Source organism: Bubalus kerabau, chromosome 17 (genome assembly GCF_029407905.1).
Source record: "Bubalus kerabau isolate K-KA32 ecotype Philippines breed swamp buffalo chromosome 17, PCC_UOA_SB_1v2, whole genome shotgun sequence".
In the NCBI taxonomy this organism is placed as follows: Eukaryota; Metazoa; Chordata; class Mammalia; order Artiodactyla; family Bovidae; genus Bubalus; species Bubalus kerabau.
In genome coordinates, this window is record NC_073640.1 from 11,574,206 (window position 1) to 11,600,214 (window position 26,009).

Sequence of the window (26,009 nt, forward strand, 5' to 3'; positions counted from 1 at the left end):
AACAGCACACTCAAATGTGTCTCTTTGGGAGCTTGCCCTGATTGAAAAAAAAGGGCAGACAGAAAGGGAGAAACAGATGTGCCACTCAGGCTCTCATCCTCTGTCTGCTGTACAAGGTGAGAGGGTGGAGGCCTTTGGTCCTGGGCTGTTGACTGGTACTTTCCCGAGTGTCGGTCCAGACAGGAGTTGGAGAGAAGGCCCTTAGGTTTGTCTCCAGGCATTTTGGAAGACACCTTCCTATTCAGGGGCAAAGGGACTTCATAGTTCTCGTTCCTACCTTTGATTTGAGTACGTGTTTTAGAATGGCCAATCCTGCCAAACCCAGAAGATAGCTGAGCAACACAGACTCTTAAAGTGGGGGACATGGGTGGTAAGGAGGAGAATGGTAAAAATTGGTCTTTCTGCATCAGTTTTGGTGGACATAGTTCACGGGGTAGCAAGTTCCATTTATCCTGAGCCCGGCCTGGGGCCCTGATGTGAATGATGGCCCACCTCTGCCTTGTGTAGCCTGGGGGGCAGCCATCGGGGGTCGTGGGTTTTATCATTGTCCGTCAGTCTCGCTCCTGACTCCCTTCGACCACGTTTTCCTCATAAGGACACATGTTCTCCACCCAACCCTTGGTTTCCAGCATGGTTCCCCTTCACCTCCCAAGACCATAGCCTGAGTCTGAGGCTCCTGACTGTGTCTGCCACACGATTGCCTGTGTCTGGCCCAGATCCTAACTGGGGGGTGTGGTGGGGGGGGATCTTTTGAGACAGGAAGAACTCAGGGCATTGGGGGCTCAGGCTGAGAAGTTCCCCAGGGGTGCCCCGAGGTGCAGGCCTGCCCTTACAGGGCCTCTTCTCCTGCAGGTACCTCACGGGGGACCAGCTGCGGAGCGAGTCGTCCACGGAGGCCTACATCCGCTGCCTGCGGATGGGCTGCCGCTGCATCGAGCGTGAGTACCCGCCCGCCGGACGCTTCACGTGGGGGCCCGATGGTGGGGATGGGCGGGGCAGCCTGGGGGCGGAGCCAGGCACCCTCAGCATCTGGGGTGAGCGAGGCGGCCCCCAGCAGCCGGGGGGCTTTCCCCCGAAGACGGGGTCCCCCACGGCAAGGAGGGACGTTGGGCCTGGCCAGGTCGGAGCCACAGCACCTTGGGCAGTGGTCTTCTTGTCCGGAAGGTGTCCAGATACAGCGGAGGAGCTGGGAGGCCCGTCGCAAAGATGGCCTTCCTGTCCTGCCATCCCTCGGGGCTGTTGTGAGAGGCAGGAGGGCGCCCTGCGCGGTTCAGCAGGGGTCCCTAAGCGCCTGTGCCTGCGTGCCCGCAGCTGCCCCACATAGACGACTCCAGGCCCCCGGACGTGGCTGGGAGTGGGTGCTTCCTCCTGACCCCCCAGGCTGACTCAGTGCCAGAGGCTCATGGCTGTGCCAGGCTGAGGAAAGGCCCAGAGCACCGATGTCGGCTCCAGTTTAATCAGAAACATTCATCACAGTATCAAACCTTAATGGCAATTCCTCCTACAGAGTGCTGCCTAATTTATGCCTTTTTCCCTGTTAGGGAAAAAGCAAATGTGAAAAAAATTTAGTTTGAAACTGTCAGCTCCTGTCTCCTTTGCGGGTTAAAAATACAGAGGCTGTTCACCTTCTATGTAACCTAGTTCTGTCTGAACATTTCACCATGAATCTCGAAAAATAAATCTCTCACTGCCCTGTAATGTTCCCTGTAGCAGAGAAAGCAAGCCAGGGTTTAGACAAGTCAAATCAAGATAAAACGCACGATGAATCTCTGTTAAAAAAATTTGAACTAGTGTCTTTTGGACGGATGTGTGGCATTACAAAGGGACCTTTAATTAGGCCACCCAGTCTTTCTGTAATGACGCAGGTGACATGTGCACGCAGGTGAGGCGTGTCCTCAGGCTGGTGGCCCCGATCTGGCCCCGGTGTCCAGGTGATGGAGCCGGCGCTGGGGCGGGGGCGGGGCACGGCTGGCACGGCTGGCACAGCTGTGGACTGGGGGTTGAGGGAGATGGGCGGGAGCTCAGGACTCCCGGTTCTGCCTGCAGTGGACTGCTGGGATGGGCCCGATGGCAAGCCCATCATCTACCACGGCTGGACGCGGACCACCAAGATCAAGTTCGACGACGTTGTGCAGGCCATCAAAGACCATGCCTTTGTCACCTCCAGGTCGGCAGCTGATTTCCTGGTGGTTCACCTTCAAGGGGAGGCCACTGGGGTTGGGTGGACAGACACACAGACATACTCCCCACCCCCCTGCACACCCCACATAGACACACACACACACACTCACACACACACACACATTCTGCACCTCCCAGTCAGACCCCACATAGAAGCACACATATACACAATACTCTCTACCCCCCAGATACCCCACATAGACACACAGACACACTCCCCACCCCTGACACACCCCATATAGACACACACACACACACACACACACACACACACACACTCCCCACCACCCCAGACACACCCCACTGCATACATACACACATAAACACATGCATACTCCCCACCCCCCAGACACACACACACACTTCCCATCACACCAGACACACCTCACCTCAGACACATATGCACACACACAGTCATACTCCCCACCCCCCAGACACATACACACACACACTCCTCACCACACCAGGCATACCCCACCACAGACACACATACACGCATGCATACTCCCCACCACACCAGACACACACACACACTCACACACACACACATTCTCCACCACCCCAGATGCACCCCACATAGACACACACAGGAACAGATACTGTCTCCCAACAGATACACACAGACACTCCCTTCCCCCCAGTGCACACACTTATACACACACACTACACATAGATTCTCACAGATACACCCCCCCACATCAGACACCCGCAGCACACATAGACACACCCTGAGTAGATACCCCACCACAGATACCCCTCCAGCAGACACAGACACACCCCCACCCCACACACACCCAGACACATACTCTCCACACATACACGCTGACACCCCTTTCCCCAACACACACACAGACACACACTGACACCCCTTTCCCCAACACACACACACACACACACACACACACTGACACCTTGCCGCCTCGCTGACCCCTGCCGCCTGCCCGCCCACAGCTTCCCCGTGATCCTGTCCATCGAGGAGCACTGCTGTGTGGAGCAGCAGCGCCACATGGCCAGGGTGTTCAAGGAGGTGCTTGGAGACCTGCTGCTGACCAAACCCAAGGAGGCCAGTGCCGACCAGCTGCCGTCGCCCAGCCAGCTGCGCGGGAAGATCATCATCAAGGTAGCGGCTCGGGGCGTCATGCGCGCAGGGGGCTGGGGTCCCGGGCTCGCCGTTCTCCTCGCTGACTCCGCAGCTGACCCGGGCAAGGTCACTTAACCTCCCAGCACCTCTGTGTCCTCGCTGTCTGGGGGCTCACGATAGAACTCACACTGTCAGTGTGCTGTGAGAACAAATGCGAAGAGTGTGTGCGGAGTGTGTGGAACTACCCTGCCCCACAGCAGAGCCCCAGACGCATTCACTCAGTGTCACTCGTTTCTTGGCAGCTCTTTACCACGTTCCTCTCTATCAGGCCCTCGTGATGTGCTGGGGCTGTTCCAGTGAGACCTAGGCTCTGTCCTTGCCCTCGGGAGCTCCCAGGGTAGCTCGGGAGGTGGACTGGAGGTGGACAGCTGCCCCCAAAGGACTGTGTGCACCAGGGGTGATGGGGGTGGCAAGCTGGGTGCTGTGGGAGGGGGATGAGTGACAGCCATGAGCACCATGGAAAGGGTGACATTTGGGTCAAGAGACCAGATGGACAGTGGCTTAAAGCATGGCAGTTCAAGCCCTGTGTGCGGGAGAGTGGACTCTGCTCCATGAGGTTGTCCAGGGACCCAGGACCCTCTCCCCTTGTTCTGTGCTCTCCCAGGGAAGAGGTTTTCAGGTGAAGGCCTGCAGAGCCCCCAAGAGCCCACAGGTAGAATTCGGGGGGATGGCATGGTGGCATGTGAACTTGGGGCAGAAATGTTGCCTCTTTGTTAACACGTAAGCAAAACTTAGCCTTTCCTCCCATTATCAGTATTGGCAACAAGCCACGCGGGGCTTTTTCACCAGCAGAAATCAGGGATATTTTCACATCACATTTGCAGTTGTTGCAAACATCTCAAAGTAATGTGTGCTCATCACGACGTTGAAATTATAATGGTTATTAGATCTGCCTCTAGATATTATATGAGGTGTTAATAAAGAGTCATGTCTATTAGTATGTTACAAGGATTTTTACTTACTGTCTTAAGAGTTGTATTTCAGCATCATGGTTTCTCTTACAATTTTGCGCATTATGAATGTTGTTCTGAGGAAAGGATCTGTACTCTTCCCCAGACTTCAGAGGTGAGGTTCATGGCACAAAACTGGCCAAGCCTGCCTTTAGGGCACTGTCCTTGTGTGGTCGATGCTGGGTCGCAGGCACATGGAGATCCGGCTCACAGAAAGGGGAATGCGAGGGGTCCAGGGCGAGGGATGCCTGGTAGGCAGGCGGGACGTCAGTGGGACAGGCCCGGCCTCTCCTGGCCTGGCCTGAGAACTTGGTCACGTGCCCACCCCGCCTGCAGGGGCACTGATACCAGCAGGGAAGCATCGGTGGAAGAAGCGACGTGGATTTCGGTGACAGCCAGCAGGTCCGTGGGAAGGATGGACAGGGGTTTGCCAGGCAGAGAAGGGGGAAGGCCCTTCAGGTTCGGGGTGCACGTGGTGTGTTCCTTAGATTGTCACTGGGCCACAAAGACGCACTGGGGACATTCCCTACATGTCGGGAGGTCACAGTCTGGTGGGGAGACCAACCTCTAAGCGGAGGAGAACCGAGCAGTGAGGGGGCTTCAGCTGAGGCCCATCCAGAGGGGAGGACCCTGGTGTGCCCTTGGGTCAGAGCAGTAGCATATTTGGAGGAATTGGCTGAGATTTTGGGGTAGATTTCCCTGAGACGTCCAGGGAACCTTCTAACATTCCAGTAGAACGAGAGGCAGAGGGGGCTTGACCGGGGAGCGTCCATGGCTTCTCAGGTTTGGTCGGTGATTCTTCAGGGGGCCTCGTTGGCTCTCTCCATGACTTCCCTTTGTGTCCATTAGGACAGCTCTCCGCGTGTCTCCAGGGATTTCTTGGCTCTCTTTTCACCGTGTGAAGTAGCACACAGCCCTTTACAAGCGGTCATGGACTCACCCATGCTTCCTCGTGGCTCACCGCTCTCAATTTCAGGGAAAGGGGGTGGAAATAGCGTCTGTGACCCAGTCAGTGAGTGCTGCACACTGGGCTGGTTCCCACTCATAGATGGTACTCAGTCTCATGACAGCCCCACAGGATGGGTCATCTGGGCCCCCAGCCCCCTCAACAGGGGAGGCCACAGGTGCAGAGGTTGACTCGGTGGAGGGTACACGGTTCCTGCCAAAGATGTCACTCAGGGCTGTTAAAATGGGGCGTTTACGTCCTGCCATGGCATGTGTCTCGCTTGGCCACTGCCTTACAGGACCGGGCAGGGCTCTGTCAGCCCCGTTTTACAGGGGAAGTTACTGAGACAGATTGTCATGCGCCCAAGGCCACCCAGTGTGGAAGGCGATGGGCCCGGAATTCACGCCCGGGTCTGACTCTCCATCCAGAGTCCCCTCCACCAGGCCGCCGCTTCCCAAGGCTTGTGCATGTGATGTGGGTGGTCAGCACTCACCCAGGTCTTCTTGATTGCCCTCTTAGTCTTGCCGATGGACACGAAGGTTTCAGAGCGGCCTGGCCACCTGCCCTGGGTCACACAGCTCATGAAGCAGCAGCAGGGCTGTTTGCGCCCAGGTCTTCTCAGCCTATGTCCCCAGTGTGCCCGCCCCTGCCCTGCATAGCCTGTGCCCACGGATGCACTGTGGCCTTGCCTTTCCCTCTGTGTGCTGGAGAATGTGGGCGTGTTGTTGATTCACTGAATATTTATCAAGCAATCACTATCTGCTAAACTAGCTAAGGAAATTCAACAGGGAACAAAGCAAAGTCCTTGCCCTCATGGGGCTTATATTCTAGCAGGGAAGACAGAGGACAGTTAGATACGTAGCTACACACAGGGCTGAAGGGTATGAAAGTTTGCTAAAGAGTATGAGGGTTAATTATATCCAGGGGCTTGAGAGTGAGAGGGGCGGGAAAGGAGCCTGTGGGCAATTTAATGTCACGTAGACAAGGGAAGCGCCTCTGGGGCGGTGACACCGAGTGCAGAGCTGAAGGCGGTGAGAGAGAAGCCAGGCAGAGAGAACCGGCATGCAAAGGCCCTGAGGCGGGTCGGTGCAGAGGATGCTGCGCTGACGGGGGTGGAGGTTTGCCGGCCCCACCATCCTAACTTTGGGGCTCAGGGAGACGGGCTCTGTGTGTTCTTCCCTCAGCATAAGAAGCTGGGCCCCCGCGGCGACGTGGACGTCAACATGGAGGACAAGAAGGACGAGCACAAGCAGCAGGGCGAACTGCACATGTGGGACCCCATCGACCAGGTGCGGCCTCGCGCGCCCCTGCTCAGGGCCTTGAGCGCAGCGCCCGCCGCCGCCGCGCGAGGCCAGTCCTGTCTCACTCTCAGCTCGCTCTACGTGAACTGGCCAGTTTTAGGAAATGGTGTTTTTTTTGGCCTTATGAATGTTTTATTTTGAAATAATTTTATATTCAGTGTAACATACTATAGATTTCCAGGCAGAAATGTAGACACACACACACACACACACACAGACACAAAGACACATACTGACACCCCTTTCCCCAACACGCATACACACACACACACACACACACACACACACACACACACACACACTCCTCATACATCCTTCACCCAGTTTCCCCAAATACCAACATCCTCTCTAACCAGAGTGTGATTGCCATAACCAGGAAGTGGGGCACTAGCTACATTACTGCAGACTAACTTACGGGCCTTATTCCAGTCTGTCCGCTGATGTCCTTTTTCTGGTCCAAGGGATGCAATACTGCAATTAGTTGTCTGACTCCTTAGTATCCTCCAACCTGAGACAGTTCCACTGGGAACATTATTATTATTATTACTGGCTGTGCCACACGGCTTGCAGAATCTCAGTTCCCCCACCAGGGGTTGAACCCAGGTCCCCTGCATGGAAGCACAGAGTTCTAACCACTGGACTGCCTGGGAATTCCCAAAGTAACATTGTTTTTTGATAAAAATGAGGCGTTTTGAATGTTAATGCCACTTCTCATATCCCTTAATCTAACATGTCAATCCATTTGAGTAGGTATTGATCAAATGGTTGATTGAAGTATGTAATTGATATACAGTGTTGTATTAGGTTCAGGTGTATAGCAAAGTGATTATTATAGATTTCATATATATATATGTAATATTTGTTTTTCTGCAAATATTTGAGTATTTTTTACATATCTGTTCTTATAGCCTAGAAATCTTAAAAATGGTTAAATGAAGAATTAAGTCATATTTAAATGTTGAAGAAAGGGTCTCTAGGCAGACTGGCTGAGAAATCATGAAAGTTTTAAAAGGTAGATGAGATAGAAAAAGACAGTCATGAAGACATGCACAGAGAAAACAATCCCATCATTCATAAAAGGCTTCAAATTAAGTGACTATGATACCGCATTGTGTCTACTTGTAGACATACTGAATAAAGAAGTCCTCAAAATGCTAAAAGAACCCCAGAATAATAGGTGTTTTAAAGGAAACATCTCACAGGGGCTTGAGTTCAGTGAAACCACCATAAATGGCTACAAAAGTGGGAAAGGCAAGTCCCCGGGGTGACGCCAGGCAGGAGCCTTGGGCCTCAGAGTTGATGGAGCAGAGGTTTTGAGGGGAGACCTAATGCTGATCTTACTTTGTAGAAATGGACTCGGCACTACTGTGCCGTTGCTGATGCCAAGCTGTCCTTCAGTGATGACATTGAACAGACGGTGGAAGAGGAGCTGCCCCTGGTAGGTGGAGACCTCCTATACTGCTCCTTTCATCCGGTTCAGGCCTGGACATGCTCAGCCCATCCATGGAGCTGCCTCTTTGGGTACCAAGGCTTGCCTGGCTCTTCTCTGATTGGTTGGCTGGCCCATGTGCTTAGCCATTGAGGCGTAAGAGTTTTTCCTGCTCTCTGAAAGGCTTGATTGGCCTGTGCTACCTGGGGAGGATGAGAACATTTGATGCTTTGTTCAGCCCCACTTACTGACTTAGTTCCTGGCTTTCCTGCCCTCTGCCCCTGGGCTGCTGACCGTCCTTGGTGCTGTTCCTTGAGTGCAGCCCCCAGGGTATTGTAGCTTTCAGACTTCCTGTACAATAGAGTTGAGGCTGTACTGGGCCGTGACTCAGGAGGCCACCACAAATGGGGGCTGTCAGGAGTAGGTGGCTGGCGGGGGGAGGGCAGTAGAGGCTGGCTTCCCAGACCTCTTGGAGTGAAGGCAAGCTGAGGCCATCCTTGGTGTGTTACCCAGTCCCCTGAAGCAGCATGCACAGATGGACCGGTCTGGTGATGCTGGTCCTGGTTTTCAAAAGCCTCTCCTCTCTTTGTGGCCCAGGATATACCCCCAACAGAGCTGCATTTTGGGGAGAAGTGGTTCCACAAGAAGGTGGAGAAGAGGACAAGTGCCGAGAAGCTGCTGCAGGAATACTGCGCCGAGACAGGGGGCAAGGATGGGACCTTCTTGGTGCGGGAGAGTGAGACCTTCCCCAACGACTACACCCTGTCCTTCTGGTAATGCCTCTCTGTCTGGGCCATGGCCACCTTCTCCCCACAGCTGGTGGGATCGAGGGGCCATGTGGCAAGTGGTACCAGCTTAGGCTGCATTTGGGTGGAGCTGAGCTAGAAACCGAGGCTTCCCTGGTGACTCAATGGTCAAGAATCCGCCTGCAGTGCTGGAACCACAGAAGACACGGGTTTAATCCCTGGGTCAGGAAGATCCCCTGGAGAAGGGAATGGCTACCCACTCCAGTACTCTTGCCTGGGAAATTCCATGGACAGAGGAGCCTGGTGGGCTCCATAGGGTCACAAAGAGTCGGACATGACTGAAGTGGCTTAGCAAGCACGCGTGGGCTAGAAACCCAGACTTCATTTAGTGAGTTTTGGGGGGCAAGACTTGGGTTGAGTGAAGCCCCCGAAACGTAGTCATCAACATTAGTGATATTTCAGTGCAATATCAAATATTGTAAAGTAACCTTACAGAACTGTGGTGAGGCTATAGTGAGCTCATCTACACTAATTCATTAAAAGATACTTATTTTGGGGGTACTTGCTCAGTGCTAGGCACAGTGACTTAGCAGTGACCAGGCAGACACGGTCCCTGTCCTCTTGGAAATTAGGGTCTGAGAATGGAGATGGACAGTGAAAAAGGAATCACGCAAATAATACATAATTCTAGTTGTGACAAGTGCAATGAAAAAAATGCAGGACGTTATGAACTTCAGTGAGAGCAGGATCTGGTGTGATGTTGGGAGAAGAATCAGGGAAGACTTCCTGGTTTTCAGAAGCCTCTCCTCGCTTTGTGGCCCAGGATATACCCCCCACAGAGCTGCATTTTGGGATTTATTCAGTGGATTTTAAATACCACTGAAAGAAGTGGTATTTAAATTGAGACCCGAAGGATAAAAGTTCTAATATTAACAACATACAAATAATAGTGAGAGCTAACACCGGTAAGATGCTTACCATGTACCGGGCAGCACTCCAGGCACATTGTGTGTGTGTGTGAGATCTTGTTTCATCCTCAGGATACCTCTGTGAGGCAGATACTGCCATTATCCTTGTTGGACCACTAGGGAGGCTCAGAGGGGACAAGTCACTTGTTCAGGGTCACTTAGCTCATCAGAGGCAGAGTCAGGATTGGAGCCCAGGCTGTCTAGGTCCAGAGGGGCAGTTATGTGGGTAAAGGGGACAGCAGGCAGAGGAAGTAGGTGGAATGTTCTGGAATCCAGGCTCAAGGGGTAGCTTGTGTGGAAGCCCTGGTGGGTTCACAGAGCAGAGGGAGGCCTGTGCGGCCACGCACAGCGTCCACCCTGGGGGCCGCAGCGGCACCTCTGGCCCGCCCTGCGTGCTCTGCTGCCCGGGCGCAGGAGGAGCCCGCTGGGCGGCTTTGACGGGGTTCCCCTCCCCGCAGGCGGTCGGGCCGCGTGCAGCACTGCCGGATCCGCTCCACCATGGAGGGCGGGGCCATGAAGTACTACCTGACCGACAACCTCATGTTCACCAGCATCTACGCCCTCATCCAGCACTACCGCGAGACACACCTGCGCTGCGCCGAGTTCGAGCTCCGGCTGACCGACCCCGTGCCCAATCCCAACCCGCACGAGTCCAAGCCGTACGTGTGCCCGTGCTCTGGGGGCGCGAGTCGGAAATGCCAGCCTTGCGGGTGGGCTGGGGCCTGCGTTCGCACGAGGCTCCTCACCTGCGCCCGGCGGGGTCTCTCTGAGTTCCCCAGGACGGCCGCTGTCCAGAAACCTGCTGCCCATTCCTCCCGCCTCTCCCTCCACCCCTCCCATCCTTTCTTCTGCTTTGTCTTTAGAGTCCCGAGGTCTTAGGCTTTGATTTTTCAGAGGCTAATTCTGACCTGGTGTTACCGTTCTACTCATCAGAGCTCATTCCTGTTAGTCTGAAAGCAAAAAAACAAAAATAATTGTAAAGAGAATATCGGTTAGGCCTTGCAAAGGGTTAACTAGTTCTAAAAAGAGAAGAGTAATTTTTAAGTAGAAGCCTGCTCAAGTGCACCTTTCTGAGGAAGCCACATAGCTGTGACAGTTGGGGGATTTTTACTTTTCTTGTCTGTATTCAAGTGGATGGCCTTAAAATGTGCTATTTTGCATCTTTAAAATTAACTCCCAGCCCCTCTAAAACCCCGCTCTGTGTGTTTTCTGCCTCTGATTTTCTGAGGCACCGCAGTGGCTGTGTCATGCTCTGATGCTTGGGTCAGTGGTCTGGGAGGGGGTAAAAGATTTAAGTTGATTTATTCTCTTGTGCTCCAAGCAGACTCCCTACACGAATGCTTCACCCGAGCTGTGTCTGGGTGATTGTTTTCAAAGTCGCCGTCTCTAGAGGGGATTTCGGGTAGGGAGGCCGGCTGTGTAATTTCCGTGGTGGGCTCCAGGGTCCTATTTCAGGCCTCCCGGGGACCCACCATGTCCTCCTCCGCTGCCGGTCTTAGCAACCTCTCCCCTGGCCATTTCCCCGGGCCTGTGCTGCAGGTGGTACTACGATGGGCTGAGCCGTGGAGAAGCGGAGGACATGCTGATGCGGATCCCCCGGGACGGGGCCTTCCTGATCCGGAAGCGGGAAGGTACCGACTCCTACGCCATCACCTTCAGGTAAGTATCTGGGCTGCAGCCACTTCTCACTCTGCAGGGGCACCTGGGCAGGGCATGTGGGAGAAGAAAGCGGGAACTGCAGGTGGGCGCTGAGCCTGGTGTCCTCTGTCCAGAGTGTCAGCTGTGATGGGGACGGTAATAGTGACAGTGAGAGCAGGGGCAGACGCTGACGTGTGCTTTCAGCATGCCGGGCCCTGCTCTGCATTCCCGAGAGTAATGTGCTTTACATGAGTCCATTTAATCTTCCCAAAACTCTATGGGGTGAGTGTGACCCATACCCCTACTTTCTGGAGGAGGAAACTGAGGCACAGGGTGATGGAACAACCTGCTGAAAACATGCAGCCTGTTAGCAGTGGAGCTGGAGTTTGCACCCCAGCAGCGCTGGCAACCCAGATGGGTGGTGATGCAGCTCCGGTCTCCTCCCATCCACCGTTGCCACTGACTGCCAGTGGGCAGGCCGTGTCGACCAGCCGTCTCAGGGCCGTGATTCTCTACCCCAAGACACCTGAGTCCTCCAGTTTCCACCGAAAGCAGTATGAGGGAGGGTCAGACCCCATTCATCAAACTGCCCCTCCATCTCCCCATCTGCAGGGCTCCCCTGTGTGTTCTTAGTGATGGTAGTGGAGTCCTGGGTGCCAAAGACTGAGTTCCCAGGTGATGTTCTGGACACTGGGCTGCCTTCAGGGCCTTACCTATTTATTTTTATTTGTTTAGTTTTAAATTAATTTTTTTTTCAAATACTTTAAAAAGTATTTATTCATTTGTTTAGCTTTGCCAAGTCTTAGTTGCAGTATGTGGGATCTAGTTCCCTGACCAGGGATTGAACTTAGGGTATCTGTGTTGGGAGTGCAGAGTCTTAGCCACTGAAGTCCAGGGAAGTCCCTGCAAATACTCTTTTGACCTTACTGCATGGCATGTGGGATCTTGGTTGCCTGACCAGGGATCAAACCTGTGCCCCTTGCGTTGGAAGTGTGGAGCTTGCCCATTGGGGCACCAGGGAGGTCCCACCACGTCTGTCTGTCTGGTGCCCTAGGATGGGTGACTGGGCTGTTTGTGGTCTGTGGGCTTGTGTGGCTGTCACCCGGCTGCGGGATGTCAGCCCCGTGTGCTCTCCCCCCAGGGCCAGGGGCAAGGTGAAGCACTGCCGCATCAACCGAGACGGCCGGCACTTCGTGCTGGGCACCTCCGCCTACTTCGAGAGCCTTGTGGAGCTGGTCAGCTACTACGAGAAGCACGCGCTCTACCGGAAGATGAAACTGCGCTACCCCGTGACCCCCGAGCTCCTGGAGCGCTACAACATGGTGGGTGGCTGACCCGCCCGGGACACGGCGGGATAGCACGTCTGAGGTTACCATTCACCTGTTGGTTCATTGAGCAGACCTGTATCGAGCATGTACATGCGTCCCACACGGCTCTGGGTCCAAAATTGCCGAGTGGACGCAGACTCTGCCCCTGTGCTCTTACAGCCCAGTGTGGGTGAGACAGACGATACAGGAAATGAAGAACTATCAGAGCGCGTGTCAGCTGATAGGATGATAAGTGCTACAGAGAACAACACGCTGAGCCGGGTGGATAAGTGGGTAGATGATGGGGAAGGGGCTGCAGTTCTCAGGGGTGCTCAGGGCGGCTTGCTGACTAGGAGACGTGGGCAGACACTACGGGAAGTGGAGGAGACAGCCTGCAGCTGTGAGGAGGAAGAAAGCAGTCACTGCAAAGGTCCTGAGGCGAGAGCGTGCGTGGAGGCAAAGAGGAGACGCTGGTATGGCTGGACCTGAGTGGTCCAGGGTTGGGGCAGAGGTAAATAAGAATGGAACTGCATGGAGTGGGGCCACACACAGCGGCTTTTATTCTGAGCCATTGGAGGGTTCTTGTTTTTTTGGGGGTGCCATGCCATGCAGCACGCAGGATCTTAGTTCCCTGACCAGGGATCAGACCTGCAGCCCCTGCGGTGGAAGTGGTATCTGGACCACCAGGGAAGTCCCCGCTGTGGGGTTCTGAGCGGTGAAGGGAGCCAATCTGATTACCATGTCCCAGTTCCTGTCAGATAGATTCAGTATGTTATTGAAAGGAGATTGTGCACTGTCAGGAACCGCATGTAGATGCTGGGAGAGCACGGTGGAGCGCCGTCAGCCCTTGGCACATTCAGGTTCTAGAAGGGGGAGTGGGTGGCACATACCCACGTAAATACGATGCCCCCAGGCAGGCGAGAACAGGATGGGGCGCTGTGGGGTGGGCACTGCATTAGACGGGGGCCAGAGAGCTGGGAGCGGGCCTCCTGCAGAGGGTGGGAAGGCAGCCGGGGGGCGGCGCGGCTGGGGAGCTGTGAAGGTGGTGGGGGCAGGCGGGCGCAGGACTGCACTGTGGGCTGGGGCTGCAGCCCAGTGGGGGCCTGGGAAGGGTAGGAGGGGTCTCCAGTGTGCGCTGGTGAAGCTCTACCGCCCGCTCTGCGGAAAGAAGCCCTGCTTTGTGGCATTTGCCACTTTCTGTGCTCTGAGTACGCCTGCAGTGGCCAGTTTCAAGCTGCCGGCATTGAAGGTGGGTCAGGAAGGGTGGTGAGCTTGCTCCAGGACACCCGTGCCTCTCAGGGCTTGTGTGTTGACAAAGGAGGATGGCGCCTGGCATGGGGTAGGCCCGCGCTGGGTCCTCTCTGATCCTGGGGTAAGATTTCCAAGTTTTGGGGAACTTCTTAATAGCTTCTTACTGGCTCGACATACAAGGTGAATAAACTGAGGCTTCAGCTCTTCTGCTAGAGGGCAGGAAACCATGAGGATGCCTAGAATCCTCATTCTAAGTTAGGGCTGTCCCGGGAGCTCGAATGACTCCATTTATTTTTCTCTCTTCTTTTACAGGAAAGAGATATAAACTCCCTCTATGATGTCAGCAGGATGTATGTGGATCCCAGTGAAATCAATCCTTCAATGGTACAGTGCAAACTTCCGATTCACACTGTTACTTAGTCACTAGACTGACATGGGTGGATCTTGCAGGTAGTTCAGTGGTAAAGAAATTGGCTGCCAATGCAGGAGATGTGGGTTCAATCCCTGGGTCAGGAAGATCCTCTGGAGAAGGAAATGGCAACCCACTCCAGTATTCTTGCCTGGACAATACCATAGACAGAGGAACCGGTTGGGCTACAGTCCATGGGGTCGCAGAAGAGCTGGACACAGCGATTAAGCAAAAACAAACAGATTGACATAGGGTCTACCCCCAGTTAAAATAGGGCAAGGGAATGTTTTGGAAACTCGGCCAAAGAATTCTTGGAGGGCAGAAGAAATGACGATTGACAATGTGACATCGAGTTTCAGGGAAGAGGTTAATAGAATTCCATCCAAATGTGACTGAGCCTTGCTAAAATTCTGAAGTTTGATGAACCACCTTTGGGCCCAACAGCTTCTAATTAAAAGTCTTTCAAATGTTCCTTGCTCACTGACTGAGCCTGTGGTGTTTATAAATTCCATTTGGTTCAGCGACCCCTCTGCCGTGCGCACGCTATCTCGTATTCCCACCCTGGCTGCTGAGTCATTTCATGCAGGTAGGGCTGGATTTGACTGTGAGCCTGAAGCTCTCAGTTTCATCTTAAATTTAGCTGGAGCCTGCAGAGGACCAGTACTGGCGAGTTTTCCATTTGGCTGGGCCGTCTTTCTGTGATTGGTGTACAGTTCTCACTTTGGAAGGCACACCCTGCTGGTGGGCTCTGTAAAAATCCGGAGATTTTCTTTTAAACTTATAATCCTTGGCCAATGCAAATCCCTTTCAGCAAGCACTGAAGTCTTGAAAAATTGTGGGTGCATGGAACCGGGTGTGAAGTGCGTTAGGGGACTTAGCCAAATAGGAAAACAAACAAACAAACATTTATTAGAACTGACAGATGCTTTGGTTATGAGAATGACGCGGCCTCATGTCAGGCAGATGTCCGGGGATGGTGGAGATCATGGTAAACCGAGGACACGCCTCATCTCGAGAGCAGCCACCCCTGTCAGCAGCTGCTGTTTCAGAGCCCAGGCGGGGTCTTCTGATTTCTCAAGACAAGCCAGTAATCTGGATGTTTGATGTGAAATCTCCCCATTGTTAAACCCTGGTCACTATGCCAAGGTATCTGGAGGAAGTCTCCCTATAGTCAGTGAGCCAAGTAAAACACGATCGTATGAGGAGTTTGAGTGCAAGCTGCCAGACCATGGCGAGTACCTCAAAATACAATTATTATTCTTGTGATTAAAAAATGATGTAACACTGAAAAGGGAAACACTTTAAAAGCAGGGAAAACAATCCGCCCTGGGCTCACCATCCTGACGCAGTAGCCATATGCACCTGTGGGCGTTCTGTCCCCTCTGGTCCTTGTCCACGGGGAGATGTGTTTTACGGTCCCCACCCCAGCACCTGCCATTTCTATTCTTTGTTCATCTGCCACTCGGCCATGAGTGAGTTTCTTCACTGCTGATCTTCATGACCATTTTTTGTTGAACCTGGTAGGCCATGCAATTTCGATGCAGTACCTGGACTGGGTACCTGGACAGGGAAGCCTAGCGTGTTGCAGTCCATGGGGTTGCAGAGTCTGACATGACTGAGCAACTGAACTGAACCTGGACTGGAATTGTAACTTAAAGAGAGAATATTTTTTATGCTGTAGAATATTCTAGGTGACTGGGCCCTTTAGCTGTGTCTCCATCAATGGCCATTTGGGTTTTCTTTAGGTGGTGCTCTTCTCGTTAACGCTAAAATGAATTTCTTCACCTGTGAGGTCTTGTATCTTTCACTTTCTGTCCTTTGGGTGAGTGCTTAGGACTGGAGTGACGAGGTCAGTAATAACAGGTAACACATATTGATGACCACATAGCGAGCATTGGGCTAAGCGCCTGATGGCTCATGAGTCCTCTAACAGCCCCAGGCATTAAGCACCATTTTTGTGCCCACTGTACAGATGAGGCAACTGTGCACAGTAGTTGAATGATGACGTAAGTGTGGAGCGAGGGTTTGGCTGCTCCCAGACACGCACTTGTGGCCACTCTGCGGTGCCACACGCTTGTGTGCTCATGCGATGGGTGGCTCATTTCTCTAGTCCATGAGGGACGTGGCATGAGGACCTCTCCTGCCATCCGTCAGGCTGGAGACTTCCTCCTTGTAGACGCCACTACGTGCCACCCCGTCTGCCACTGGCTGTACCTTCCTCATGGCCTTGGAGTCTGGCAGCGACCTGTAGAGTTTCATGGGGAGACAACTCTGGTCTCTGTCCGGTCTGCCCTTGAAGCAGGATGCGCAGAAGAGCTGGCTCTGTTTGCAGGTTGAGGAGTCCAGGTCAAAAGCTCCAGTTGGAGTTCCCGTGGCAAAGCTCACAGAACCCACACTGGAAGCATCACAGACTATGGTGGTAACTCATATTAATGGAGTCTTCCTCTGCTCAGCCACTTGCCAGGTAGTTAACTTTGGCCAAGGATGCTTCATCTCTCTGGACCTCTATTTCCTCATCTGTAAAATGGGGTACCATCGCTACTCCCTGCCTGTTAGGATTATGAGGATTAGAGGAGATACTGTAGGTAAAAGGCCTAAAACAGGACTCTGACTGTAGGAAGAACTGAAGAAATGCTCGCTGTTGTCGTTTTTATCCTTGCTTGTGTTAGCTCACTCAGTAGTCTCAATGAGCCTGTGAAGTATGTGGTGTTTTAATTCCTGTTTCACAGATGGGGAAACAGGCTGAGAGAGCCTCAAGATTATATAGCTCTTGTACAGAAGGGGCAAACCGAGGACTTGAGCCACGTGTCTGACTCCAGAGCCCCGTGCTCCTGAGGAGCAGTTTTATGGATTCCTTGTGAAAAGCCCCATTCCCATTTCCTTGTGTCAGAGGAGGGGGAGCTGCTGCTGATCTAAGCAGGCTGGCAGTCTTGGAGGCTTTCCTGTTCAGCGTTTGCTTGCTGTGTGGGTGTTCGTCTTGCGGTGGACTTGTGCTCACCCAGCAGCAAATCACGGAGGAGGAGTTCTGCCCTCAGTTCTATCTTGTTTCTGCCAGTGCAGAGGCCGCACTTGGTGATTTCATGGAGGAGCACCTCGGGCACTTGCAGAATGCCAGCATCCCAGGGCATGTCAGGGCATCACCAGTGAAAATGCTGGTGAGGCTCGGGGGCCGCCAGAAACAGTGTTGAGCTTGAACTGCTGAGCGGGTTGGTGAATATGGGTAGTGAGGACTTGGGAGATGGTGGGCGTGGTTTCGCCTGAAAGGCGTGTCCTTCCTGTTGAGGAAATACCTGCTCTCTCTGAGGCGCCCTTCGTTGTTCAGATGCTCAGTAGTGTCCGACTCTTTGTGACCCCATGGACTGCAGCACCCCAGGCTTCCCTGTCCTTCACCATTTCCCAGAGTTTGCTCAAACTCATGTCCATTGAGTCGGTGATGCCATCCAACCATCTCATCCTGTCATCCCCTTCTTCTCCCGCCTTCAATCTTTCCCAGCATCAGGGTCTTTTCCAATAGAGTCTGCTCTTTGCATCAGGTGGCCAAAGTATTGGAGCTTCAGCTTCAGCATCAGTCCTTCCAACGAATATTCAGGGTTGATTTACTTTAGGATGGACTGATTTGATGTCCTTGCTGTCTAAGGGACTCTCAAGAGTCTTCAGCACCACAGTTTGAAAGCATCAATTCTTCAGTGCTTAGCCTTCTCTGTGGTCTAACTCTTGACATCTGTACATGACTACTGGAAAAACCTAGGCTCTGATTTAGGCCAGTTCCCCTTGTGGCTCCCTGGCAATGCAAGCCCTTCGCCACCAGATGGCGCCATAATCATGGACTAAAGCCGCCCTCTCTTTTGAGAAGAACCAAGTATGCCAGAAAGTGCAGCCGCCTCCCTCTTCTTTTGCCTGGCCTGACCCTTTACCTTCTTGTTTTCCCTGAAAGCCTCAGAGAACCGTGAAAGCTCTGTATGACTACAGGGCCAAGCAGAGTGACGAGCTGAGCTTTTGCCGCGGTGCCCTCATCCACAACGTCTCCAAGGAGCCTGGGGGCTGGTAAGGCTAAGGGGAGCTTGGCCCTTCGACCTGTCCTTTTCTAGTGGTGAGACTCAAGTGCTGGCTGAACCCTGACCCCTTTATCTCCTGTTCTGGCCTGGCTTTGACCTGTCATGCTTTCTCTGGGAAGGTGACCTATACATGCTCTCCTTGCAAAAGTGGGTAAAGAGCAATAGCAATTATGATAATGTCATTTATTAATATATATTATATTACATATTATTTTCATTGTAATAGCTGCTATTTATTGAGGTCTTACTGTGTGGCAAGCACTATGCTAATTGCTTTCATACATTATCTAAGCAAATTCTTGTTACAGCCCTGCAGGGTTTTGACTGTGATTATCTCTGCTTTATGTGGGCTTCCCAGGTGGCGCTAGTGGTAAAGAACCTGCCTCCAACACAGGAGTCATAAGAGATGTGGTGGGTCCGATCCCTGGATCGGGAAGATACCGTGGAGGAGGGCATGGCAACACACTCCAGTATTCATGCCTGGAGAATCCCATGGGCAATAGATGCAGTGAATGAGGCTTTCCAAAGTTCAGCGACTGAACACCACAGGCTCTTCCCATTATGCAAGCCTGTGCATTTTAAATTCAAATTCTTGTGCCATTGCATAGCCCCATGCCCTGTGCAGTGGCCCCGACGTGGATTAAAGAGGTGCATTTAATTAAAGAGGTGCACCCAGGCCAAAGGCACCTGGCTGTGTGACAGTTGAGTTATCTCTTCCCCTTTTTTATCACCCAGGGAGAAGAATTCTCTGCCCACCCATAGGTTCCCTCAGCAGGTGGTTTCATGGGATGGTTCCTATCTTAGAGCAGTCAGGATTGTTAGTAAGGATTGATGACCACGAGCCCTTGCAGAGACTCAGGCACCTCACAAAACTGGTGCTTCTTCCTCTTGGAAGATAGCCGGACCTGACTTAGAGATCTGAATAGTGACTCCCATGGAGCAGTGCCGAGCTCCATCTTAAGGACTTCATTTGAAAGCATTCATGTGATCCACACAGTGACCCTGTAAGGTTGCTTCTTTTCTCCCCTGCATTTCACAGGTGAGGACAGTGAGGCACAGAGAAGCAGTCACTTGTCCAGGGTCACATAGCAGCCTGAGATTTGAAGCTAGGCCTTCTGACTCAAGGGGCCACACTCTACTCACTCATGTGCTAGATCCAGAGGTTTACCAGTTTTTTTTTTTTTTTTTTTTTTTAATTTGGAGAACACCCTCTTAACAAACCCACTGCTTACCTGGATCCGCAGAGGGTTTTGTCTCAAGATGGGTTGAGAGACTGGAGTGAGTGCTGTTGGCGAGGGACCTCGGGTAAACCGTAGGCCCTCCTGAGGCGCCCTCCTTGCTTACTCTCTCCCTGGTCTCAGTATCGCCACCTAGTGGGATGCCTGCTTTGAACCACATTTTTTTTTGCATCCTTCCAGATTAGAGGACCACATCGTTTTTGTTTAAACCGGGATGCATTTGAGAGTGAAGGGAATGCATAGTTAATAATTACACCTGGGCCGCAGGTGTCAACTACCCAGTTCTGGGCACGTGGTCCATACAGTTGCCCGTACAGCCAGACTTTGCTGGAGATGGGGCTGGAGAAATGGACTCTTGTATGTGACGGGGGCTCACAGCTGGCAGTTCTGTTTCCACCAGGCCGTGGGACAGTCAGTCCTCTCTGCTTATTCAGGCCAGCAAACATTTGTTAACACATTATTGACCAGGGAATTTTTGCAGAAACTAATGCCTGTGGAGTTAATATGTTTCCAGTCAGTAATGTGTTAAGCACCCCTGAGTGTAGATTTGATTAAGACTGAGGAAGGTCACATGTAGAAGGGAAACTGATGGGTAACTGTAAGTTAATGTAAGGTGTGGACTGCTTTGACAGCTGTGGGGAAAGATGCCAAGGAGCACAGAGGAAGAGCTCTCAGCCTGGTGGCAGTCAGGGAAGGCTCCCTGGAAGAGGAAGACCCCGGCTGAGTCTTACATTGTTAGGTGGCTGTATAGAGGGCATAGAGTATGGCAGAGAAGGTAGACAGGCATGGCAGGGCCATGTGGGGAGTGGGCCACAGGCGGTCTGGAATGAATATCAGGTTCAAGTCAGAGAGAGGCAGGAGTTGAGGTCCCTGGGTTAGAGCATTATGATGGCCAAGCTACACAGTTTTGGCTTGATTTTGAAGGCCTCAGTGTGGTGGGGTCAGAAGAGCATTCTGGAAGGAGCCCCCTGGCTGCAGGAAGTGGGCCACGGGAGGGCTCAGAGAAGGATCCAGTCCAGGCATCAGACTTGGGGGCATCTTGGAGGTGCGGCCAGTTTGTTTGAGTCAAGACACGTACAAAGTCGATAATGTCTCATGTTATTAGTGTTGCTACCAAGGTGGGAAGGTCAGGGGTGGGGGCACAGTTTTAGCTGAATAACAAGAACTAACACTGTGGAGTGCTTTATGTGTAAACGCAAGACGATGTTAATTCCTATGGCCCCAGTGATATCCTTAGAGGGGGACACGGGGACTGCCCCCACACCCAGACGGAGGGTCTGAGGCTCAGGGCACCCGTGCGGTTGGTGGAGGAGCTGGGACTCGAGTCCAGGCCGTCTGACGGCAGACCCTCCCTTACCCCCACCCCCGTCTCTACATTCACAGCCCTCCCTGAAGGGCCTGGGCCTCCGCTGGAGCCAAGCTTTTGTCTTGTGTGGTATCTGATGTCCACTTAAAGCACTGAAACTGTGGATTCGGGGGCTCTGCCGAACACGAGGGTCACGGCCAGGGCAGGGCGAGCCCCAGCAGTCACTGCCGGGGGAAACAGCAGAGGACCCTGCGGGGGTGTCAGGAGTTCCTGGCCCGGTCACCGGCCTCTCCCCCGCCCCAGCAGCAGGGAGCTAGTGAGCAGTGATGAGGGTTAACAGCGCTCGGCCGAGGCCCCCTGACAGTGCCTTCTGTGTTTCCATAGGTGGAAAGGAGACTATGGGACCAGAATCCAGCAGTACTTCCCGTCCAATTACGTTGAGGACATATCACCAACAGAAGGGGAGGAGGTGGATAAGCAGGTGAGTCTCCATGGTTTGTTGCAGGGAGGGACCCGCCGATCCTGTTCTGAGGGCTCTGCCGAGCCAGCTCCGTGGACACGTTTTTTGCATACGTTGCCCTGAGCTCTGGACCAGGGACAGCAGAGGGATGGGGAAATCAGAACTGTCCCCGAGTTGTGGGTGAAAGTCACTGTGACCAGATAGTCAGGTTTAAATCAGGTTGTGCTGGGCCAGAAGGCTTTGCATATACAGGAGGATTCCCTCCAGAGTGAAAACGGCCAGACGGGGAATTTGTCCTTTGCTTAAACCAGCTTGCAGAGGAAACACATTTAGCTTGGCCAGCCAGACGTTCAGAACGTGCTCGGTGTGAGTGAGCAAGCCGGCGGCGCACGTGGGGGGTGGGGGGGAGGCTCTTCTGGTGACATTGCAAACCTGGTGTCTGCGCACTGCCTCTTACTCAGAAAGCTTGAAGAGCAGCTCCTTTCCAGGCGACAGCACTGAGGCTGAGACCATAGACCTTCTTCTAAGAGAGTTGGGGCAGTCTGGGAAGGCTGCATGGAGGAAGGGGCCTTTGAGCGTTAAAAGTCAAGTTAGAGTTCAACAGAGAGAGACCGGCAGGAGGGAATTCCAGGAGGGAGGTACAGCCTGAGCCAAAGTGTGGTGGTGGAAACACAGCTCACTGTGCTCGGCCTGAGGCAGAGACGTGGCCCTCCCAGCTGTGTCTGCCCCATGTTGCCCTTTACCCACGGTCAGCATCAGCCCGGTGGAGGGTGGGGATGAGTCCATGCAGTGGGCAGATACACAGTTCTACCAACTTTTCAGAGACCAAGATACTCCCATCTCCTCTGGCCTCTGGGATGGTTCAGATGTGCAGTGGAAGGAAGAGCTGGCAGGTGGAGCAGAAAGCCCGGAGGCCAGACTGCAGACCTTAGGTGTGGGTTCCATAGGACACAGGGAGCCACAGAAGGTTCTGGAGCTGGGCTGGAAAAGGAGGCCAGTCCCATTTCATAATAACATCACAAGAAAGGGTCTAGGGTGTTTTTTTGAAACCGGATCTGCAGAAACACCTTGAAACCTGCTCTAGACAGCACAAGGCGCGGTTTTACAGGTGGGAAATGAAACGCTGAACCTGCTGGCACCTACTCGCCGCTGGGTCCCTGTCAGCAACAGGCTTCATTATTTGGCTCTCTCCCCACGGATGTAGGGAAAGGCATTTTAAACAGCTCCACAGGCAGTGTCTCAGCTAAACGGTGTGCTTTGGAAACTGGTTATCTTTTTATTATTCCCGTTAAGACGAACATGAGTTATGTCCTGTTTCTTCACAGATTATTGAAGACAATCCCTTAGGGTCCCTTTGCAGAGGAATCCTGAATCTCAACATCTATAATGTTGGTATGTGCACATGTGGTCTCAGCCTGGATTCCCACCCAAGTCGTCCCCCCACCCCACCCCCACACCCCCAGAGCCTGGCCTTTGGACCGCCCCAGGCAGGGGGTGGGGCTTTCTAGCCTCAGCTTGAGTACTGAAGCTGAGTACTGGGGCCAGGCTGGTCAATGACTTCATCTTACGTCTCATAGACTGCTACGCTATTCACATCTCTACCGTGAGAAAACAGCCTGCTGCGTACATAACAGGTGCTGGACGGGCATGGGCTGCTGTTACTCCCAACACCGTCATCCTTATTTCAGGGGCCCGCCTGGGTTCCCCGGGCTTTTCTAGGAGGAGCCGAGACATCCGTGCAGTGGAGTGTGAGGTTGGGGGTGTTGGTTCTTAGCCCAGCTCTGCCTCTCAGGCCCTGCGAGACCCTGCGTCTGTCATAACCCCCCCGAGGCTGCAGCTGCCTTCAGCTCAGCTGGGCATCAGGAAGCCTGGCTTCCCCCTTGGAGCTTGGGGCAGGCTGTGGTGGCAGGGGTGTGATCTGCACAGGGCTTCTTGGGCCCTTGTAAGATGGAAGGGCTGGCGGCAGTGAGGAGAGGCTCTCTGGCAGGAAGCCGGAGCAGCTTGCTTCTCTGGGTCTTGTAAGATGGAAGGGCTGGGGGCAGTGAGGAGAGGCTCTCGGGCAGGAAGCCGGAGCAGCTCACTTCTCGGGGGCTGCCCAAGTTTCCAGAGCTGGTTTCCGTGTCCTCTGCCCCTCCCACCTCGACCCCCACCCCACTGCAGCCCATCAGTCCATCAGCTCAGCAAGTGGGAGGACGACTCTCATTCCAGTTAATGGATGAGAAAACAAAGCCCCGTAGTGACCACAGGAGCTGCCCGAGGTTCCACTGCGAGTTATGGGATGGGCTGGATCCAGGACTTCCCTGGTGGCTCAGATGGTAAAGAATCTTGCCTGCAATGCAGGAGACCTGGGTTCGATCCCTGGGTCGGGAAGATCCCCTGGAGAAGGAAATGGAACCCACTCCACTATTCTTGCCTGGAGAATTCCATGGACGGAGGAGCCTGGCGAGCTACAGTCCACGGGGTCACAAAGAGCTGGACAGGATCGAGCAGCTCCACTGCATCTAGGGCATTCTGTCCTCCCTTCCCTCGCCCTTTGTATCACCCTGCACTGCATTTTCAGAGCACAGGCCTGTGGCTCAGGGTGGTGAGTGGGGAGGGGAGTCAGGTCTGAATTGAGCCTCAGCTTTGGCCACTGCCAGCTCTGTGACCTTCCATGGGCTACTCCGCCTCAACCAGTCTCTGTTTTCTCTCCTGTGAAACGGGCAGAACGGGAGTAGCACCCCAGAAAGCGGCGACGAGGATTAATAAGATACAGTGGGATGTGATCTGCTTAGAGCACCGCCTAGCAGATGAGCCCAGAGATCTTAGCTGAGGGGATTATTTGGCGGATAATTTTTCCTCTTGTAGCCATCATTTTCTCTGTCTAGAACATACTTTCTCCTCAGAGAGAACTGATTCCACGCCTAGCTTCTTGGGGCTGCCGGCCATGCGTGCCCTATGCCCATCACTCAGTCTGTCTCTATCTTCGATGGCTAGCTGACTCCCCAGTGTCTCGGGCTCCCTTTTCCTCTCCTTCCTGTGATGAGGATACTGGTTCTCAGGTTTAGGGTCCACCTGGAAGGCAGGGATGATCTCCTGAGATCCTTCTGTACATCTGCCCAGACCCCCATTTCCAGATAAGGTCACATTCACATTTAAGACACGCATTAAAACCCAGACCACTACCTGATCCAAGGTAGATTTTCCAGTCAGTGCCAACATCCACAGTGATGGTCGGCTTGGGGTCCTAAGAGAAGTGGCCTGGGACCTAAAAGTCTGGTCGTCTTGGCCTTCTGTCAGGCTGATCAGGACTTTTGTTATCCTTTTCCCAAAGTAAAAGCCCCACATGGGAAGAACCAGAAGCCTTTCGTCTTTATCTTGGAGCCCAAGAAGCAGGGCGACCCTCCGGTAGAGTTTGCCACGGACAGCGTGGAGGAGCTGTTTGAGTGGTTCCAGAGCATCCGGGAGATCACCTGGAAGATGGACACCAAGGTAAGCCTGGGCACCTGGGCTCCGCTGAGCCTGGTGTCCTCCAGCTTCTGGTCCTCTGCCGAGGTGCGGGTGGGTCCAGGCTGCAGCCACAGAGAATTTGGGGGGCGGGGCAGGGAGGGAGCTCAGACAGCAGGAGTGGAGAGGAAGGGGGTGCTGGGTCTTCCTGGGGGGGCTGCGTCTCGTGTGAAACCTTTGAAGGTTCAGTGTGTGCGCAGTGACCCTTGATGTTTGAGGCCTGTCCAGCCACGTGTATCTTAACAACAAAGCTTTGCCGTCCTCTTTTAAATGTTATCTTGCTCTAAATACTATCCCAAGCAGCCTGGATCCTTCCCGTGCATTCACTGAGCTCATCTCCCTGGACTGGAAAGGGCCCTGGGTGTACTGGAATTCATAAGACCCAGCCCCTTCCTTCCAGAAGTTTCTGTTCTTGTGGGGGAACGTCCACTCCAGATGGGCATGAGCTTTTGGGGATTTATCCTGAAAGGTCTTTATTTTGTTTCAGTTTTTATTCTGGGGGCTGCCCCCCACGGCAGGTAGGATCTTAGATCCCGGGCCAGGGGTTGAGCCCACACTGCCCGCACTGGAAGCAGAGTCCTAACCGCTGGTGGTTTTCTGAGAAGGGTGAGGTTCTAGGTAAGAACAGGAGGGTTAGAACTAGGCCGACTGGAGTGTGCCTCCTGGCATGGCTGGACCCTGGGCAGGTAACCACACTCCTCTGGGCCTCGGTTTCCTCGTCAGTAAAACGGGGAGCCGGGTACCTAAGTCCCAGGGTGCGGTGAGGACGAAGTGGGAGTGGTGGACACCACAGGCCACGCCTGATGCTCAGCAGAGCCTGAAGTCACGGTGGGACGTCACCACCACACTGTTGTCGTGCCTGGAGGGCCTGGAGGTGTTGCCGTCTCTTGGGTGATGGAGCGCGGTGCTGTTTGCTCTTTCTTGTGGCCGCAGAGCCGGGAAGCAGCTTTAGGAAGGTTCCCCATGTGCCCGGCTGCTTCTCAGGCAGATCCTGACCCAAAGGACTGACCGGGAACTTCCTCAGGTTCTCCTGGACCCCTCTGACCTCTGCTTACAGGTGACGAGTCTCCCTCCTCCCAGTGTACTTGGCCTGACCTTTTCTTCCCCGCACTGGGGGCGACTTCACAGTTGGCCAGTCTCTGGTCACCAGAGGCCCCGGGACTCATCTTCTCAACACCCCGGAGTAAAGTCCTCTTC

General features: G+C 53.5%; 1 protein-coding gene across 1 annotated transcript in view; it reads left to right on the forward strand.

Annotated features, from left to right (window-relative positions):
- The window catches only part of PLCG2 (phospholipase C gamma 2), a 156,662-nt gene that overhangs the window by 100,287 nt on the left and 30,366 nt on the right, over positions 1–26,009 (forward strand). The window contains exons 13-26 of the mRNA XM_055551481.1: positions 853–938; positions 2,047–2,167; positions 3,133–3,301; positions 6,403–6,507; positions 7,868–7,957; positions 8,546–8,721; positions 10,121–10,321; positions 11,202–11,321; positions 12,442–12,622; positions 14,171–14,242; positions 18,202–18,311; positions 21,251–21,347; positions 22,652–22,718; positions 24,640–24,797. Of these exons, the coding sequence (XP_055407456.1) occupies positions 853–938; positions 2,047–2,167; positions 3,133–3,301; positions 6,403–6,507; positions 7,868–7,957; positions 8,546–8,721; positions 10,121–10,321; positions 11,202–11,321; positions 12,442–12,622; positions 14,171–14,242; positions 18,202–18,311; positions 21,251–21,347; positions 22,652–22,718; positions 24,640–24,797 (1,753 nt within the window). The remainder of the gene's footprint in view (positions 1–852; positions 939–2,046; positions 2,168–3,132; positions 3,302–6,402; positions 6,508–7,867; positions 7,958–8,545; positions 8,722–10,120; positions 10,322–11,201; positions 11,322–12,441; positions 12,623–14,170; positions 14,243–18,201; positions 18,312–21,250; positions 21,348–22,651; positions 22,719–24,639; positions 24,798–26,009) is intronic.